Source organism: Siphateles boraxobius, unplaced genomic scaffold (assembly GCF_051911475.1).
Source record: "Siphateles boraxobius isolate OS27281-9 unplaced genomic scaffold, OSU_SipBor_1 7, whole genome shotgun sequence".
Lineage (NCBI taxonomy): Eukaryota > Metazoa > Chordata > Actinopteri > Cypriniformes > Leuciscidae > Siphateles > Siphateles boraxobius.
In genome coordinates, this window is record NW_027509197.1 from 33,762,399 (window position 1) to 33,778,082 (window position 15,684).

General features: G+C 36.3%; 1 protein-coding gene across 1 annotated transcript in view; it reads left to right on the plus strand.

The window, feature by feature from the left end:
• itga4 (integrin alpha 4) overlaps positions 1-15,684 on the plus strand; it is a 34,297-nt gene that overhangs the window by 9,428 nt on the left and 9,185 nt on the right. The window contains exons 10-17 of the mRNA XM_077215961.1: positions 2,896-3,004; positions 5,213-5,307; positions 6,177-6,267; positions 8,122-8,167; positions 8,773-8,927; positions 10,253-10,407; positions 14,375-14,527; positions 14,629-14,705. Of these exons, the coding sequence (XP_077072076.1) occupies positions 2,896-3,004; positions 5,213-5,307; positions 6,177-6,267; positions 8,122-8,167; positions 8,773-8,927; positions 10,253-10,407; positions 14,375-14,527; positions 14,629-14,705 (881 nt within the window). The remainder of the gene's footprint in view (positions 1-2,895; positions 3,005-5,212; positions 5,308-6,176; positions 6,268-8,121; positions 8,168-8,772; positions 8,928-10,252; positions 10,408-14,374; positions 14,528-14,628; positions 14,706-15,684) is intronic.

Sequence of the window (15,684 nt, forward strand, 5' to 3'; positions counted from 1 at the left end):
CTCTCTCAGTTTAACTTCGTTCAATAGAGTGCCAGATTTCTATAGAGTCTTCCAGGCGAAAACACGGATAAAACGCACGTAAACAGGCCTTAATATGTAGTGAAAAAAACACCCAATCTGGCAACACAAGCCACCAGTGTCGCACCGCGGACGCCGCATGCGTCATCAAAACAAAAAGCAGCATGTAGTCGACAAAGCAGCGAGGAGGCGTCCTATGGTATGATCAGTTTTAAGACAAGGTCAGTGAGGATGGGAAAAATCTTACATTTCTGCGCAAACTTTGCCCGCCAATAAAATAACCGCTGTCTGTGGTTGTATATGGGTTGTGGCAATAATAATAAAAAAAATAGCTCGCAGCAACATATGGAAAAAAAGAACTATGAACTAGTTCCTTTTTTGGAACCGTGAACTTAGTTCAAAATTGTGAAGTATGAACTATGAACTGAACTAGTTCATTTTAAAATTTGTGAAATGAATTTTGAACTAGTTCATGTAGAAAGTGAACTTTCCCAACACTGTGTATCTGTATGTGTTATACAATAGCCTATATGTTGTGTGTGTGTGTTATATTATCTTGTGTCTGCAATGCAGTTGTGAGAAGGTGTTTGAGTGTATGTTACTCAGTTTATCTGTAAACAATCTTATGTTATGAATCTTACAAATTCACCTTCATCACAGTGTAACTGATAGCAACGGCAAACATGTATCAATTAAGCTATTTATAGCTTTGCCTTATATTTAGTTTGATTCTGTTACGAGCTAGTAAAATATTTTAAACTTTACCAGTATCGATATGCGAGCTTGATAGTGAGTACTAACAGCCATGTTAATTGTTTATATTCATACTGATAAAGTTAGTTATTTTATTATGACATGATGTCACTACATGCACTGCGCTCCTCTGCTCGGCGCTGGTAAACGCGTCCGACTCTTCCAGCTGAGCGAACGGCTGGGATCGCGCGTTCATGTGTTTTGGGGGCGTGGCTTTGGAAGGAGCCGAGAAGGGAGGGGGTGGGAGCTAATGGAATAATGAGCTGTGTTTATTGCAGTCTTTTGAGGACTATATACACTCGATTTTTATAATTTCTTTTCCAGAGTACTTACATTTTAATTATGCATTGATATATAAAGACAGTTTAAACCAATTTGGAAAAAAGTATTTTTGGGGATTTCTACCTAGCCTGCCTTTAATTTTGATCAATATTTTTTAGAAAACAAGATGCAATATCTTATGTAATTTTGCTTCTCAAGTAGTTGTATATTGATATTTGTACTGGAATGAAAAAAAAAGAAAGATTCTGAGGAAGTAGTTTTTTGTAGTATAAGAGGTGTTAGCAACGTTTCAGTTATTTTATTTATTTATTTTTTTTGTTCCAGAATTTAATGAGAAAATGTGCCTAAGTGAAAATAATATTGTAATAGTCTTAATATTGGCTGAATTTTCTTTAAGCGTTGTGAATTTTTTTCCTCTTTTGAAAATATGACTGGAATGTGTTGTTTTTTTCTCTAGGTTTTATGAGATTCACATTCATATACAGGTCCTTCTCAAAAAATTTGCATATTGTGATAAAGTTCATTATTTTCCATAATGTAATGATAAAAATTTAACTTTCATATATTTTAGATTCATTGCACACCAACTGAAATATTTCTCATGAGCTGTATGCCAAAATCATCAGTATTAAAACAATAAAAAACCTGAAATATTTCAGTTGGTGTGCAATGAATCTAAAATATATGAAAGTTTAATTTTTATCATTACATTATGGAAAATAATTAACTTTATCACAATATGCTAATTTTTTGAGAAGGACCTGTATTCTATATTACTATATTTTTAATTTTAGGATTTCAGAAGTCTTTGAGCTCCATTGTAATGTATCTTGTTGTGTTGTGTAAAGGATGTATTCTGGCTTTGATCTTGACCACCCAGGCCATACCAAAAGAACAGGTTAAAAATCAAAAAGGCCCAAAATTAACAACCTATACACCAAAAAGCACCATGCTTTTAAGACTTCAAAACTGACTGCTTGACTGTCACCATTTGCTGCATTGTTTTTCCTCAATACTTAAGACCTCAAACAGTAGTTTGCAAGTACAAAAATAATGCTTTGCACAAAAACAGTTTGGTCTACAGGTTTATTTAATGAACAGTAAATGCAGGTCTGTAGATAAAGTGTAAAACTAGTGCATTTCATTAAATTTGACAGTGTACAAAGTTGAGAGAATTTATTTATGATGAATTACAATCTAAACAATGAAATACTTATACATTACAGAAAGATGTCAGATTTGACACATTTCAGATTTTTGCACTGATAATTGTGCATTCGCTTCTAAAAATTAACATAATGCTTCTCATAGGCGGAGGGTGAACCAACTCCAGGGTAAGTCTAAGGATATGCACTTCTCCTTTAAAAATATATTTAAATTTCCTTGAAACACTCAGTTTCAGTCCATCTCATGTTAATCTTATCTTATTTATTAATCTCTTATTTGCAGTATGTCTACACTTTGTTAGTTATAATGAGAGGGTTTGCGAGCATGCAGAACTACTGAGTAGTGCAAACTTAAATACCTCTGATTGGCCATTGCTTCAAGAAATCAACAGATGGGTTTGTGATTGGCTACATTGCTCAATGCTTCAAAAACACATTGTAAATAGAAACCTTTGCCGTTCTCCAGAGCGCAAACACAGAAACACAAATCTGTTTCACCAATATAGGCTACTATAATTATCCTAGACCAGCAGTTATGGGCAACTTTTCCCTCTAAAAGCAGCTAGTCTCAAGTCCGTGGCCAGGGGAAGTCTAAACCTTGCCCAGCCTTACACACACTACGACTATGATGCTTCTCTTGAAAAATATCCTTACTGTCATTGTGTCTCTTTCTCAGGCTAAATTGAGAGAGGCAGACTTCGAGTTAGTTGGCAGCGACTCTTATGCAGCACGATTTGGAGAAACCATCATAAACCTTGGTGATATTGACGATGATGGATATCCAGGTATGGTATATCTAATACATCAATGTTTGAGTATGGAACCTTTATAAACCTTCACAGTTTGTACGTTTTGTATGCTGAGTTGCTTTATTTGTCTAGCCAAGTGTCCTAAAAATATAGTATATAAGGCTTTGCTGTATTTTAATATGGCACCTATGGGTGTTTGTTTGTTCCTCAAGTAAGGTTTGATGGTAAACCTATTTTTTTTTTTATTCCTCATTTTGTGTAACCTTAACATAAAAAAAGCCTGTCAGCTATTAAAGGGGTGGTTTACTGCTTTTTTTCTTTGCATGATTGTGTTTGTTGGGTGCAATATAACATGTCTTCGTGTTTTTTTTTTTAAAGCCTTATTTTTCATAAATTTCACCTTTATTGTAAGCCGCTTTCTCTTCTGTCATTTGAACGACCGGTTGACTTCCTGATTCTATGAAAGCACTCCCTCAGAAACAGGCAATGGGTTCAGATTGGTTAGTTGGGCCGGTGTGTTGTAATTGGCTAAACTGCGTAGTGCACGTATTCCGGAAACTTCACGCCCATTACCTTTACGGGCAAAAGTTGCATGTGCTCCGTTCAAATGTAAATAATGGTGTCAATAGCCTACTGCCGTATCAGTTTGAGCCAGAATCAGACCCAGAAAGCGGCAATGAAGAGAGTCAAGCATAACCTCCCCAAACACGGCTCTTACAAAACGTTTCTGAATGGTACATTTTTTTATTATTATTATTCTATTCTATTCTTTTCTATTCTAGGCTACTATTATTATATAAGAATTTCGATACACTGTTACTTGAAAATGCTACTGCTGCTTGTTAGCTTTTGAGATACGGTTTTATCCTGATTAAACATTTAATATAACTGAATAAATGACAGAGTAATACCGTTTTTTAAAGTTATTGTTTTATCGATATAATGAACAACCGTTTATCTATTCACAAAACTTAGTTTACTCAGTGTATCGTTTTCTTTAGGTGTACATGTGGCAACTGTTAAAATGCAAACAGAACGTGAAAACATCTGATAACAGCAGCTGAAGTTTGCTGTTGCGATTACATATAATTTTTTAAACTTTATACACGTTTGTCTTATACACACAAAATAGCATCGAACTAACTGGCTACTATAAACAAACAGCGTTGGCATTGGTTTACGTTCTGGATCAAATTGAAAAATTACGTCATAAAGTATACATGGAAAATACATTTACAAAATAAGTACATAATTACAAATTCAGGTCTAAAATGTTTGTACGCGTTTGTCATAGACACACGAAATAGCATAACTAAGTGGCTACTAAAGCCAGCGCTTGCATTTGTTTACGTCCTTGATAAAACTAAAACCTATAAACTAAAAACTATAACTCTTCCTCTTCGACAAAGCCGCAGAAATATGGCCATGCCCCCTTTTTTGCATATTCCGGAGGGAGGGTTGATTATGGGTTAGTTACGTATAAAACCCGGGAAGTATCTCGTTGTAGTCCCATTCGAGTCGTTTTTGTAGGCATTAAACTTCCCGTTTTTTAAAAGACGATATCTCTGCTTATGTTGAACTTTCAGTGCAGCAACTTTGCAGATACTGTTCATGCACCAACAGCAACATTACACACTATTTAAAATGAAAAAAGTGAAATCGCAATCAACCACCCCTTTAATGAAACCCCATCTTCATGAGTTGTTTCATGGTCAGATATCAGTTCATCTCTGACTCAAATTTGGAGATGAGAATCTAACTTCAGAGCGGTTGGTGTGGTTTAAAAAACGGAACCTGGTTAGAAACATGTTCACGCAGTTACGATAAGTAACAGATCAGTTTGCAGCTGACATTTTGTGATATTCTTTTAAACTTAAAAAATATATATAGCATATTTTTAATTTATTCAATTACACTACTTTTACACATATTTGTAATGATTACTCTCACATTGTGAATGAATGTTTTACTGAGCCTGCACTGTATTATGGGAATACCTTTTCTTCGAAGTATAATGCAATGCTACATTAGAATTTGACCAAAACTTGGCAAACTACCGCTCAAAACATTATTACAAAAACATTAAAAAAAAATTCTTACCCCAACCTTTCAATCTTATAAGTTGCTGTAGCGTTTTGGACAGTCTTTGTTTTGATAGTGCCTATATGATGTCTTAAAATGTGTCTTGTTAGACTGCTCACTATGTTTTGGAACAAAGCTAATGCAATAATACCTGTGTTTCAGATGTGGCCATTGGAGCCCCTCAGGAGGACGATCTGCTTGGTGCTATATATATCTACAATGGGAGGAGAAGTGGTATTGCACAAAGTTTCTCTCAAGTACGTTCCCCATCTGCTGTTTATACTCATATTAAAGGCGGGAAAAGTTAGACCTGAGCAGTTGTCCCCATCCTGTGTGAACTTCCCTATTGTTATGAGTCTTTCATGTTCTCTCTGTCTACACTGGAGTACTAAGAGGAAAGCGTCCAGTCTAATTGCGGTAATTTCCTGAGATCCCTCTCTCCACATATAGCTTCAAGAAGTGATCAGGGCTTGACAAATCAAAATCATGAGAGTCCAGTTATAAACGAATGTTTAGGAAGAGCTTCATCTAATTATATTAACTTCAGGCCAAAATGATTAGATGCAGGATGTTTTTAGTGATTAGCTCATAACAAGACTGTGGTTTTCCAGTTATTGTAGAGCATGGCACAACCATGGGTTTGATTCCCATGTAACACAAACTGATCAAATAAATAAATACCTTGAATGCACTGTCGGTTTGTGTGTCTGAAAAAGCGGAAAAGTAAGGCATAATATGAAGTCATCCGGTCATTATTGCAAAATAAACTGAATGAACAATCAGAATCAAGTATTCCAGAGAACTCTCTAATAAATCTAAATTAAAGGCATCTAAATGTGCCAACCACAATGCAAGAATATATAAGAGACTGCTTACATCGCTCATGTTACCATTATTCCATCAAGCCCCACTTTAATTTACAGTACATCTTCACTAGATATGTGTAGCTGTTCATTAAATCAAATCGCCAAATCAGTTTACGTTCATTTATGAAATGAATGTAAAACCGTAAATAGAATAATTTGCATGTCTCTTGGAGTACAGTACAACTCCATTGGCATTTATGATGTAAAATCCTGAATCTAAATATCTTCTGAATGCTGTCTTTGTGCTTTCTTCATTGCAGAGAATAACAGGCTCTTTGTTGGGCAACAACCTCAGGATGTTTGGCCAATCAGTGTCTGGAGGAGTTGATATTGATAGCAACAATTACCCAGGTAACACTTTTAACACAACAACATGCATAGGATATGATTCCTGAATAAGATGAATGGATGGCAACAGTTCAACCTACACTATATGCTCAAAAGTTAGTAAGAAATTAATACCTTTGTTCAGCAAGGATGTATTAAATTGTTCAAAAGTGACAGTAAAGACATTTATAAAGTTACAAAAGTTCATCAAAGAATCCTGTAAGAAAATATCAGTTTCCACAATAATATTAAGCAGCACAACTGTTTTCAAAATTGCTAAAAAAAATAATAATAAATGTTTCTTGAGCAACAAATCAGTTTATGACTGTTAATAAAATCACAAATGACTGTTTATAATGATTTCTGAAGAATCATGTGACACTGAAGACTGGAGTACTGATGCTGAAAATTCAGCTTTGCATCACAGGAATAAATTTCAATTGAAACCGTTGTTTTACATTTTAATAATGTTTCATATTATTACTGTTTTACTGTTTATAAATGGAGTTTACATTAAATCCCAGAATTTTCACAGAACCCAAATATTTAAGCGTAATGTACATGCCTGCTTTTTTAACAAGTCATTTGTGTGTAAAAGAGAATGGTGTCACTGCCTTGCCTTGCCTAGTTGTTCAGTTCTGTTCTCACTGTTTTTACTGTAAATGCGGTCGTCACTCCCTGAATTTTTGGGAGTGAATTCAGCTGTCAAATGCAGTTGTCACTTTGGTAAAAAACAAAATGCATGCACAAATGAAGAACAGCAAGGCCACAATATAACACCTGATGTTTGCAGAACAGCTTTTTTTTAATCAGATATGTTTTGGGTGTTAACTGTGAAGTGCTTCTTGAAAATGTTATACATAATCAAGAAGAGACAAAAAAAACGCAATCCTATGATTCGCTGTTGTTGTTTTTTTTTTTTAAAGGTCATGAGAAAGTCAGATGTGTCTGAACTTCATGTTCTCAAACTCTTTCTAGAGATTGGCATGGGGCACTTTCCATAAGATCATCTCTCGAAGCAAATCAAACCAGCTATTAGGCTAACTGAAATAACACCATGCCAATCTCTAGGTATGGTGAAGGGTGTGTCATGATGTGGGGATATTTTAATTCCAAAGCCCAAGGGAACTTTATCAGGATGCATAACTGGCCTTTGAAAATAAAAATCTGCCTGCATCTATGGGAATTTAACATAGGGGTGTCCTGACTTATGGAACTTGTATTTTAAGGAAGAACATTTATTTATTTACGTTACATTATTCCGTCACAAAGAAAATTGATGTCCTAAAGGCATTAAGATCAATTTCCAAAAGATGATTTTTTATTCCTCTTTTTAGTCAACTTTAGCATGGGTGTGTTCACTTATGCTAGGCACTGTACATACTATGTACTTTTTATAGTGATTACAATAACTGTAATAATTAGGTACTAGGCTTGAACCTACCCTTAAACCTAACCTTAACCCATGGAGTTGCCTCATATTACCCAGTACTTTCTAAGGTAAGAACGGCGTACATGTAAGTGCGTGAACCGTAAAATAAAGTGCAATCAAATTTTCTGTTTGAGCGAAATACCATAATTACCTTCTACATTTTCTAACGTGTGCAGTAGGCAACCAGAGCACAGTGTGTGTATCCCACATTACAGCGGTCGACGTACCAAAAGTCAAGACATTTTCTAACAGAAAATTGGATTAAAAATGAGAAATAACCTAATTTATTTATAACTTAACAGCACTCCCTGTGTAAAGTAGTGTTGAAGTTGTGACCTTGTAGAAATGTTTATCTTTTTAAAGAATATTACACCAGTGAGTAATGAATGTGTTAAAGAATAACCAAGTCATGTGTGGTTTATGGGAATTTGTATGTTCTCATTCAGATGTTGCAGTGGGAGCTTTCCTGTCAGACTCAGCTGTCGTGTTCAGGTAAAAACAGCAGCATTTTCACTCACACTTGCTTTGGTAACTTTAAGGCTTTAAGATGTGGTATTTGCTATGGGAATTTGTTTCAATTTGTTTAAGCTAATTTATTATATTTTCAGTTGTCAATAAGACTATAGAACTCAGCACAATTAAATGAAATCTTCCAAAATCAGCACAGTAAATGCAAAAAAGTCAGCATATTCCTATTCCAGGCCTAGCTGGAGTGAAGATTGGGCATAGTATTTTCTCCAATGAAGCTGTTACAATTTCACCGTTATTGACCATGATAAAAAAAGATGCTTCAGCTGGCACGAGATGTTATTCTTTTTTCTATCTATCTATCTATCTATCTATCTATCTATCTATCTATCTATCTATCTATCTATCTATCTATCTATCTATCTATCTATCTATCTATCTATCTATCTATCTATCTATCTATCTATCTATCTATCGATCTATCGATCTATGTGTCTATCTGTCTGTCTGTCTGCATATGACAAATTCCCATGTGACAACTAGCCCTGGCCATCCCTATATACTGTATATGCAAAATGTGTGTTAATTTGTTGATCTGATGATAAACCCAGTAACTCTGGTTGTTTCAGGACACGTCCAGTGGTGAAAGTAGATGCTGTCATGTCATTGCCTGACAGCTTGAACCGTTCCATAGCCCTGTGTACTGACAACGGTCTGCCTGCCGTGTGCATCAATGTTAAGGTGTGCTTTAGAGTCAGAGGGAAACAAATCCCAGGAAACATAGGTAAGACAGTAATTTTCCATCAGATATAATCTTATGTTAATCTTAATTTGAAAAGTGTTTTGAAGACAGAACCCATGACTTGCAGTGAGATTTGTGCAATAGAGTGATGCCATATCTTTTGAAACTTCCTGCAGTGCTATCTGACTTTTTTAGATGTGAAAATGTTCTTAGATATTTTGAGCTCCCCACACGTGTTCTTCTTAGAATTTAGTACACAGCGTTCAAGGATGAACGTTTTGGACTAGAGCTCTTGGTTTGCGAGAGGCTGTGTGTTGGCTCGTCTTATCAGCACGTGGCAGTTCTGTATTTCAGACCTCTTTCCCAGCTCCTTATCTCTGCCCCACAATCCCCTCTTTTGTTGTGGCGGTTAGAAGACTCAGGGTGTGTGTCAAGGCCTGCCTTCACTGATAGAGCCACACTCACTGAGCACATAGTAAACAACAAAGCCATGCTTGATGACAAATATTAATGATCTCTTGAAACTGATATGAAGTAGTGATGGTTGAAATCTGCCACGCAGAGGTTTTGCAATACTGCTATACCGCTGCAGATGGATAAAGGACTGCTGTGCGTTATTAGCATGTTTGAGAATAAAGTATCCCAGACAAGTCAAGATTGGGAAGAGCTCTTGCTTTGTGGAGTTTAGTTGTTTTCAATCACAGAGGAATATTATAACGTCTTTGACTCAAAATTCTAGATTCAGAATTCTATCCATTTCATTATAGTATTTGTTCTATTCTAACCAGAATTCATTTGTAATTAGCCTTTTGATTTGTACTCATTAAAAATAAGATTTATTTGACTGGATTATCCAAAATATCCCAAAAAAAATGAATTTGCTGCAAAAATAACTGCATTGTGATGTATTGTGACGTGCACTACTGATCAAAAGATTTTGGTTGGTAAGATTTTTTTATTGAAAGAAATTAGTACTCTGTCTTTTATTCAGTACTGATGCATTATATTGATTAAAACAGACATTTCTAATGTCACAAAAGTCTGAACCTGAACAAATATCAGTTTCCACAAAAATATGAAGCAGCACAACTGTTTTGTGTTTTGTTTTTCCGCATATTAGAATGATTTCTGAAGGAATTTTCAAATTCATTACAAAACCTTACCAACCCCAAACTTTTGAATGGTAGTGTATACTTTTTAATTTAGTTTTTCAGAATCTTACAAACACCCTGCAGTCACATCATAAACCCCTAGGTGTTCGGTACAAGAGTGCAACAAGATTCTGAATTGTTCTGTTTAATTGTTGTGATTTAACATGTTGTCTAATTCTAACTTTGTCTCTGAACATCATACTCTTTCCTGTGCAGAACTAAAGTACAACCTAACAGCTGATGTTCACCACAAAGAGGGCTTTCCATCTCGATTTTATTTCAGTGGAAATGGAACATCAAATGTCACAGTGGGGAGAGTGAAGGCCCAGCATGAGCAGCTCACCTGCACTTCCCACCAGGCCTTCATGAAGGTGCGAGACTCTATTAATGTTTTTACCTTTGATGGGGGAGGGGGGTTTTAACACAGATTAGAGCATTACATTATTGCTTTACTCCTAAAAAGAATTGCAGTGGTACTATATACTTCATCTGACACTGTTTAGACACTACTGTTTTACAGTATTAATTAAAATTTTGAATTGGCTTATATTTTTTTATTTTCAGTTATCATTTTATTTACAGTTACATTTTTTGTACATGTGCTTTTGTCATTTTTATTAATATTTATTTATTATTATTTTTATTATTAGTTCTAATTTATTTGAATTTCAGTTATTATTGTATAATGTCACATTGAAATGTCGAACTTTCAAAATGTTGCAATATTAGCTAAAAAATTATAACAATACTTGATTTAATACTTGAACTAGTACAATAAATGTCACGTTTAGCTGTTCCTTTAATATATCAGGATCACCCCACATGTGCGTTATAGACTTGAACACTGGAAATGAAAGTGGTGACTCAGACTCAAAGCTGTGATTCACCCGAGTCACTCTGCTCTTCATGCTCGAGTTAATCAGCCTCTCCGAAAGGCCCAGGTGGTGTGACTCTCTCTAGGTTTACAGCGTGACTCCACGCAGGAGGCCGGGATGATAAAGAGGCTCATATAGATAGTTTGTTGGAGTCGATAGCAGGTTGTCGCTGCTGGAAAACAAGAGGAAGAGCCAGGCAGGACGGCATGGGGGAGAACGGTACAGATAGAAAGAGACCTAGACAGTTGATGAAGTGCGGATAGATGGCTCCGTGAGTATGAGTGAATGTTCCAGGTGTTTGGTGGGGCTCTCTGGACACCTCTCCCTCAGTCTTTTCCTGTAATCGGGGCCATCTGATCCAGCTCATGTTTTACACAGTAATTAATGGAGGAGCGTGATGACTGCGCTGTTATTAATGGCTGCCGATGGAGACGAGGGCCGTAAACAAGTGTGATTATCTGTCAGAGGCAAACCCAAACAAGGAGGCTGCTACATTTGAGGTATTTTAGGGCTTAATTAATGGGCAATAAGAGTAACGAATGGAACGCGTAGCAGATGTGGCGGACATCTTGTGCTGGGTTTTAGGATGGTGACTGCTCGACCCCTTATGTTTTTTTGAAGTCTGTGTTAGTGAGCTTATACATATCTGTTATTCCCTTGAAAGTCTCGTCTCATCGCGATGTATGTCCCCTTTTGAAACAGGAAGTTTGGGTGGGACGTATCTAATGGCTTGTGTTTTTGGTTGTTTTTTTACATAGTCTTTGTTTACATCAAAGCGAGTCAGAGGCAGGTGATTTTCTATTTTAATATATTTTGAAATGTAATTTATTCCTGTGATGGCAAAGCTGAATTTTGAGCATCATTACTCCAGTCTCAGTGTCACATGATCCTTCAGAAATCATTCTAACATGCTGATTTGGTGCTCAAGAAACATTTTTTTTTTATTATTATTATCAATGTTAAAAACAGTTATGCTGCTTAATACTTTTGTGGAAACTGTGACTTTTTTCAGGATTCTTTGATGAATAGAACGTTCAAAAGAAGAGCATTGGAATATAAATCTTTTATAAATGTCACTTTTGATCAATTTAATGCATCCTCTTGCTGTAGTGTATGTCGGTTACAGTACAAGATGTTTCATAGATTTTTGGTCGAAAGTTAATTTAGCTTTAAGTTACATTTTGTAAATGTTTATTAGTACATAACATATTGATGGACTGAAAGCTTTATTTTGTTTTCTTGGGTGTATAACTATCTGTAAAGTGCTGTTTTAGTGGAGCAAGTGCAGTCCTAAAGGCTGATTTATACTTCTGCGTCGGACCTACGCCGGAGCCTCTACGCCGTAGCCTACGCTTTGGTTTTAATTTATACTTCTGCGTCGTTGTCCGCGTTGACACACGCAGAGGAAGCATGTGAAACCCGAGGAAGCGGTTTGAGGAGACCAATCACAGCGCTTGCGTCCGCGTAGAATAGACGCGTTGTTACATTTTTGGAGAGGTGCACGTCAGGGTACGCCGGAGGGTACGTGCGCTACGCACAGCCTACGGCGTAGCTACGGCGTAAGTTCGATGCGGAAGTATAAATTGGGTCTTAAGTCTCAACCAGTAGAGCATGGTACTCGCAACGCCAAGGTAATGGGTTTGATTCCCAAGGAATGCATGAACTGGTGAAATGTATACTCTGAATGCAATGTTAGGTGCTTTGGATAAAATCATCTGCCAAATTCATAAATATAAATGTAAGTTCCACCTCAAAAGGAGGATTTACATAACCTTACATATCTAATAGCAAGTGTTTATATATCGAACAATTCATATAAGTGCTATTATACAAACATTAACTGGCCCTTTTCAGGTTGAAACCCTGTGGCACACTTTCCTGCTAGATTTCAGTGTACATTACTGAAAATACAAAGGTTTTCTCAAACTAGGGGACAAGTTCATATTATTGTCTGTGGTCATCAAGTTTAAGTTGCATTTAACTTCACTCCTCCCAAAACTGAAGGTACATTAAAGTGCTGATGTCTTAACATATGTTGTCATTGAGAGTTGCAAATGTGCCAGGTCTGGATTTTAAAAAGGAAGGTGTCATTTTCAGTTCTTGTTTTGAGCAAAATTAACTTGGTGCTGAATGTAGGTGTGAATGAAACACCCAGTCATTCTCACGCTCTTGAAAATGACCTTGATAAAGTCATCAGTTTCTTTGAACTATCAGTTGTCTGCCTATAAGTTCAGACACGCCAGTGACAAACTAGATGCGTGTGTGCACGTGTGTATGACCTACCAGATTCTGAGCGAAGGACACAAGTTCAGAGCGTTGACTTTGAGTTTAGCCTTTGCTGCAGAAATTAGCGTCTCTCTGAGGCTGTGGTTGTGGCTACAGTCCAGCTCATTTACACTGGCCATAGAAGAGGCTTCCAAAACCCCGGTCACACATCTCCCCTGCAGCTAAATACAGGCCCCAGAGACCCCACAGGACAACTCCCAAACACTGAGCCCGCAATTAGAGACGGCCATCACAACTGACAGAGCAAACCTTACCTGCATTAGTTATCTTCACTGAGGTGAGGGAAGTTAAGATGGGAGGAATAAAACAAGTCTAGCCAAAATCATACACCTCATACACTTCAGTTCACAAGTCTGGGGTCGGCAATGTTTTTGAACATAGTCTCTTATGATCATCAGGGCTGCATTCATTTGATCAGAAATAGATTATTAACAGCAATATTGTGAAACATTATTACAGTTTAAATGAACTGTTTCATTACTGCATCATTACTCAAGTGTTCAATGTCACATGATCCTCCAAAAATTATTATAATATGTGATTTGATCAAGATTTTTTTATTTTTTATTATTATCAATGTTTCAAACAGTTGTGGCGTACAATTTTAGATTTTTTTTTTTAGGATTCTCTTTGAATAGAAAGTTCAAAAGAACAGCATTTAAAATTTAAAAACATCCTTTGTAATATTATACATGTCTTTACTGTCACTTTTTACCAATTAAATGCAATAAAAGTAACAATTTCATGGTACACTTTAGTTTAGGGTCCAATTCTCATTATTAACTAGTTGCTTATTAGCATGCATATTACTCAGATATTGACTGTTTATTAGTACATTTAAAGCACATATTAATGCCTTATTCTGCATGACCATATTCTACATCTCTTAATCCTACCCAATACCTAAACTTAACAACTACCTTACTAACTATTAATAGGCAGTAATTAGGAGTTTATCAAGGCAAAGGTCGTAGTTAATAGTTAGTTAATAGTGAGAATTGGACCCTAATATAAAGTGTGATCAATTTCTTTAAAAAAATAATAAAATAAAAGAACTCTTAGCAACTGTATTGGAACACGACGGCAATCTTAGCATTAGAGAGGTGAGTTTTGGATGGGCAAGCGCTCGTTATTTTCTTCAGAAAAAGTAATCATTTTTCATATCTCTTATATGCAGAAAGATATCCGTGATATCTTCACACCCATCCATTTTGAGGTGAAATATGAACTTGGAGAGCACCGTTTGGCACAGAGGGACTCAGGGGGTTTGCCTTCCCTCAAACCCATTCTACAGCAGAAGGATGAACTTTCCAATGTTGTGAAAAACAAGGTCAGTTTTTCTTCTCCATCTCGTGGTTCATTTCTGTGGCCACTTTATTAACCTCAGCATAACTCATAATGTGTTCTGATTTGAAATCTTTCTTTTTGTAGACCATCTTTGCCAGATATTGCGCTTTGGAAAACTGTTCAACCAACCTTCAGGTTTCTGCTCATCTGGTTTTACCCCAGTAAGTTATCTTCACATAATCTATGCTAAGTGGGTGAATCTCATGGAAATCGCTGAGAATTGTCTGTTTCATAGTACACCAAAAAATCAAATAGAAAAAAAAATGTGTAAAGAAAATGAAGCTGGTTCTATGACGACTTTGATTGTGTGCATTGTCACTTTAAATGCATCTTTCCCTCCCAAGTCCTTTGTTTTGTTGAAAAGAAAAATCTCAGTCTGATTAATTTAAAATAATAGTATGTAAAGTAACTGTATTCCTTTCAAATTTAAAGCATTTGTAAAAAAAAAAAAAAAATATGCGCCAGGACAAAATTATTTTAATTACTGTATTCAGTAAAGCAAATTGCATATTTTGCATTATGGTAATGAAAATTTTGGAGGAAAATGTTAACATTAACATTACAAACAGAATTTCTTCGTTTTCTTGACTTTGCGTGGTGAACAACTAGAGACGTCTGTAAATATTCTAGTTATGCTGGATCTGTTCTTGACTAACAGAAGGGTTTTTGAGATTATCTGGTTCTCATGAATACACCCATTAAAGCAGCATGCACAGTAGCCAAAGCTTTATATTGAGGCATTTTTTGCATTGCATTTCTTGGACTCACCCAATTGAGGCGCAAGTGTGAGTGTGCTCATTAGCATTTTGGATCATGTTTGCAGCCGTATGCAAACTAATTTATGGACCCCCCTCACCCATTGGTGATAATACATGATCTGATTATTCATAAGGTGTGTGTGTGTGTGTGTGTGTGTGTGTGTGTGTGTGTGTGTGTGTGTGTGTGTGTGTGTGTGTGTGTGTGTGTGTGTGTGTGTGTGTGTGTGTGTGTGTGTGTGTTAGAGAGGGAAAGCGAGTGAGGGGGAGAGTGGCTTGTCAGTCTCCCAGATGCACCTGGTGCCTTTAGATGAGAAACATCAGGCTTGAGCCCTCAGTGCATAAGCTACATAAACACATGCAGGAAAAACACTGGCTTTAAAAC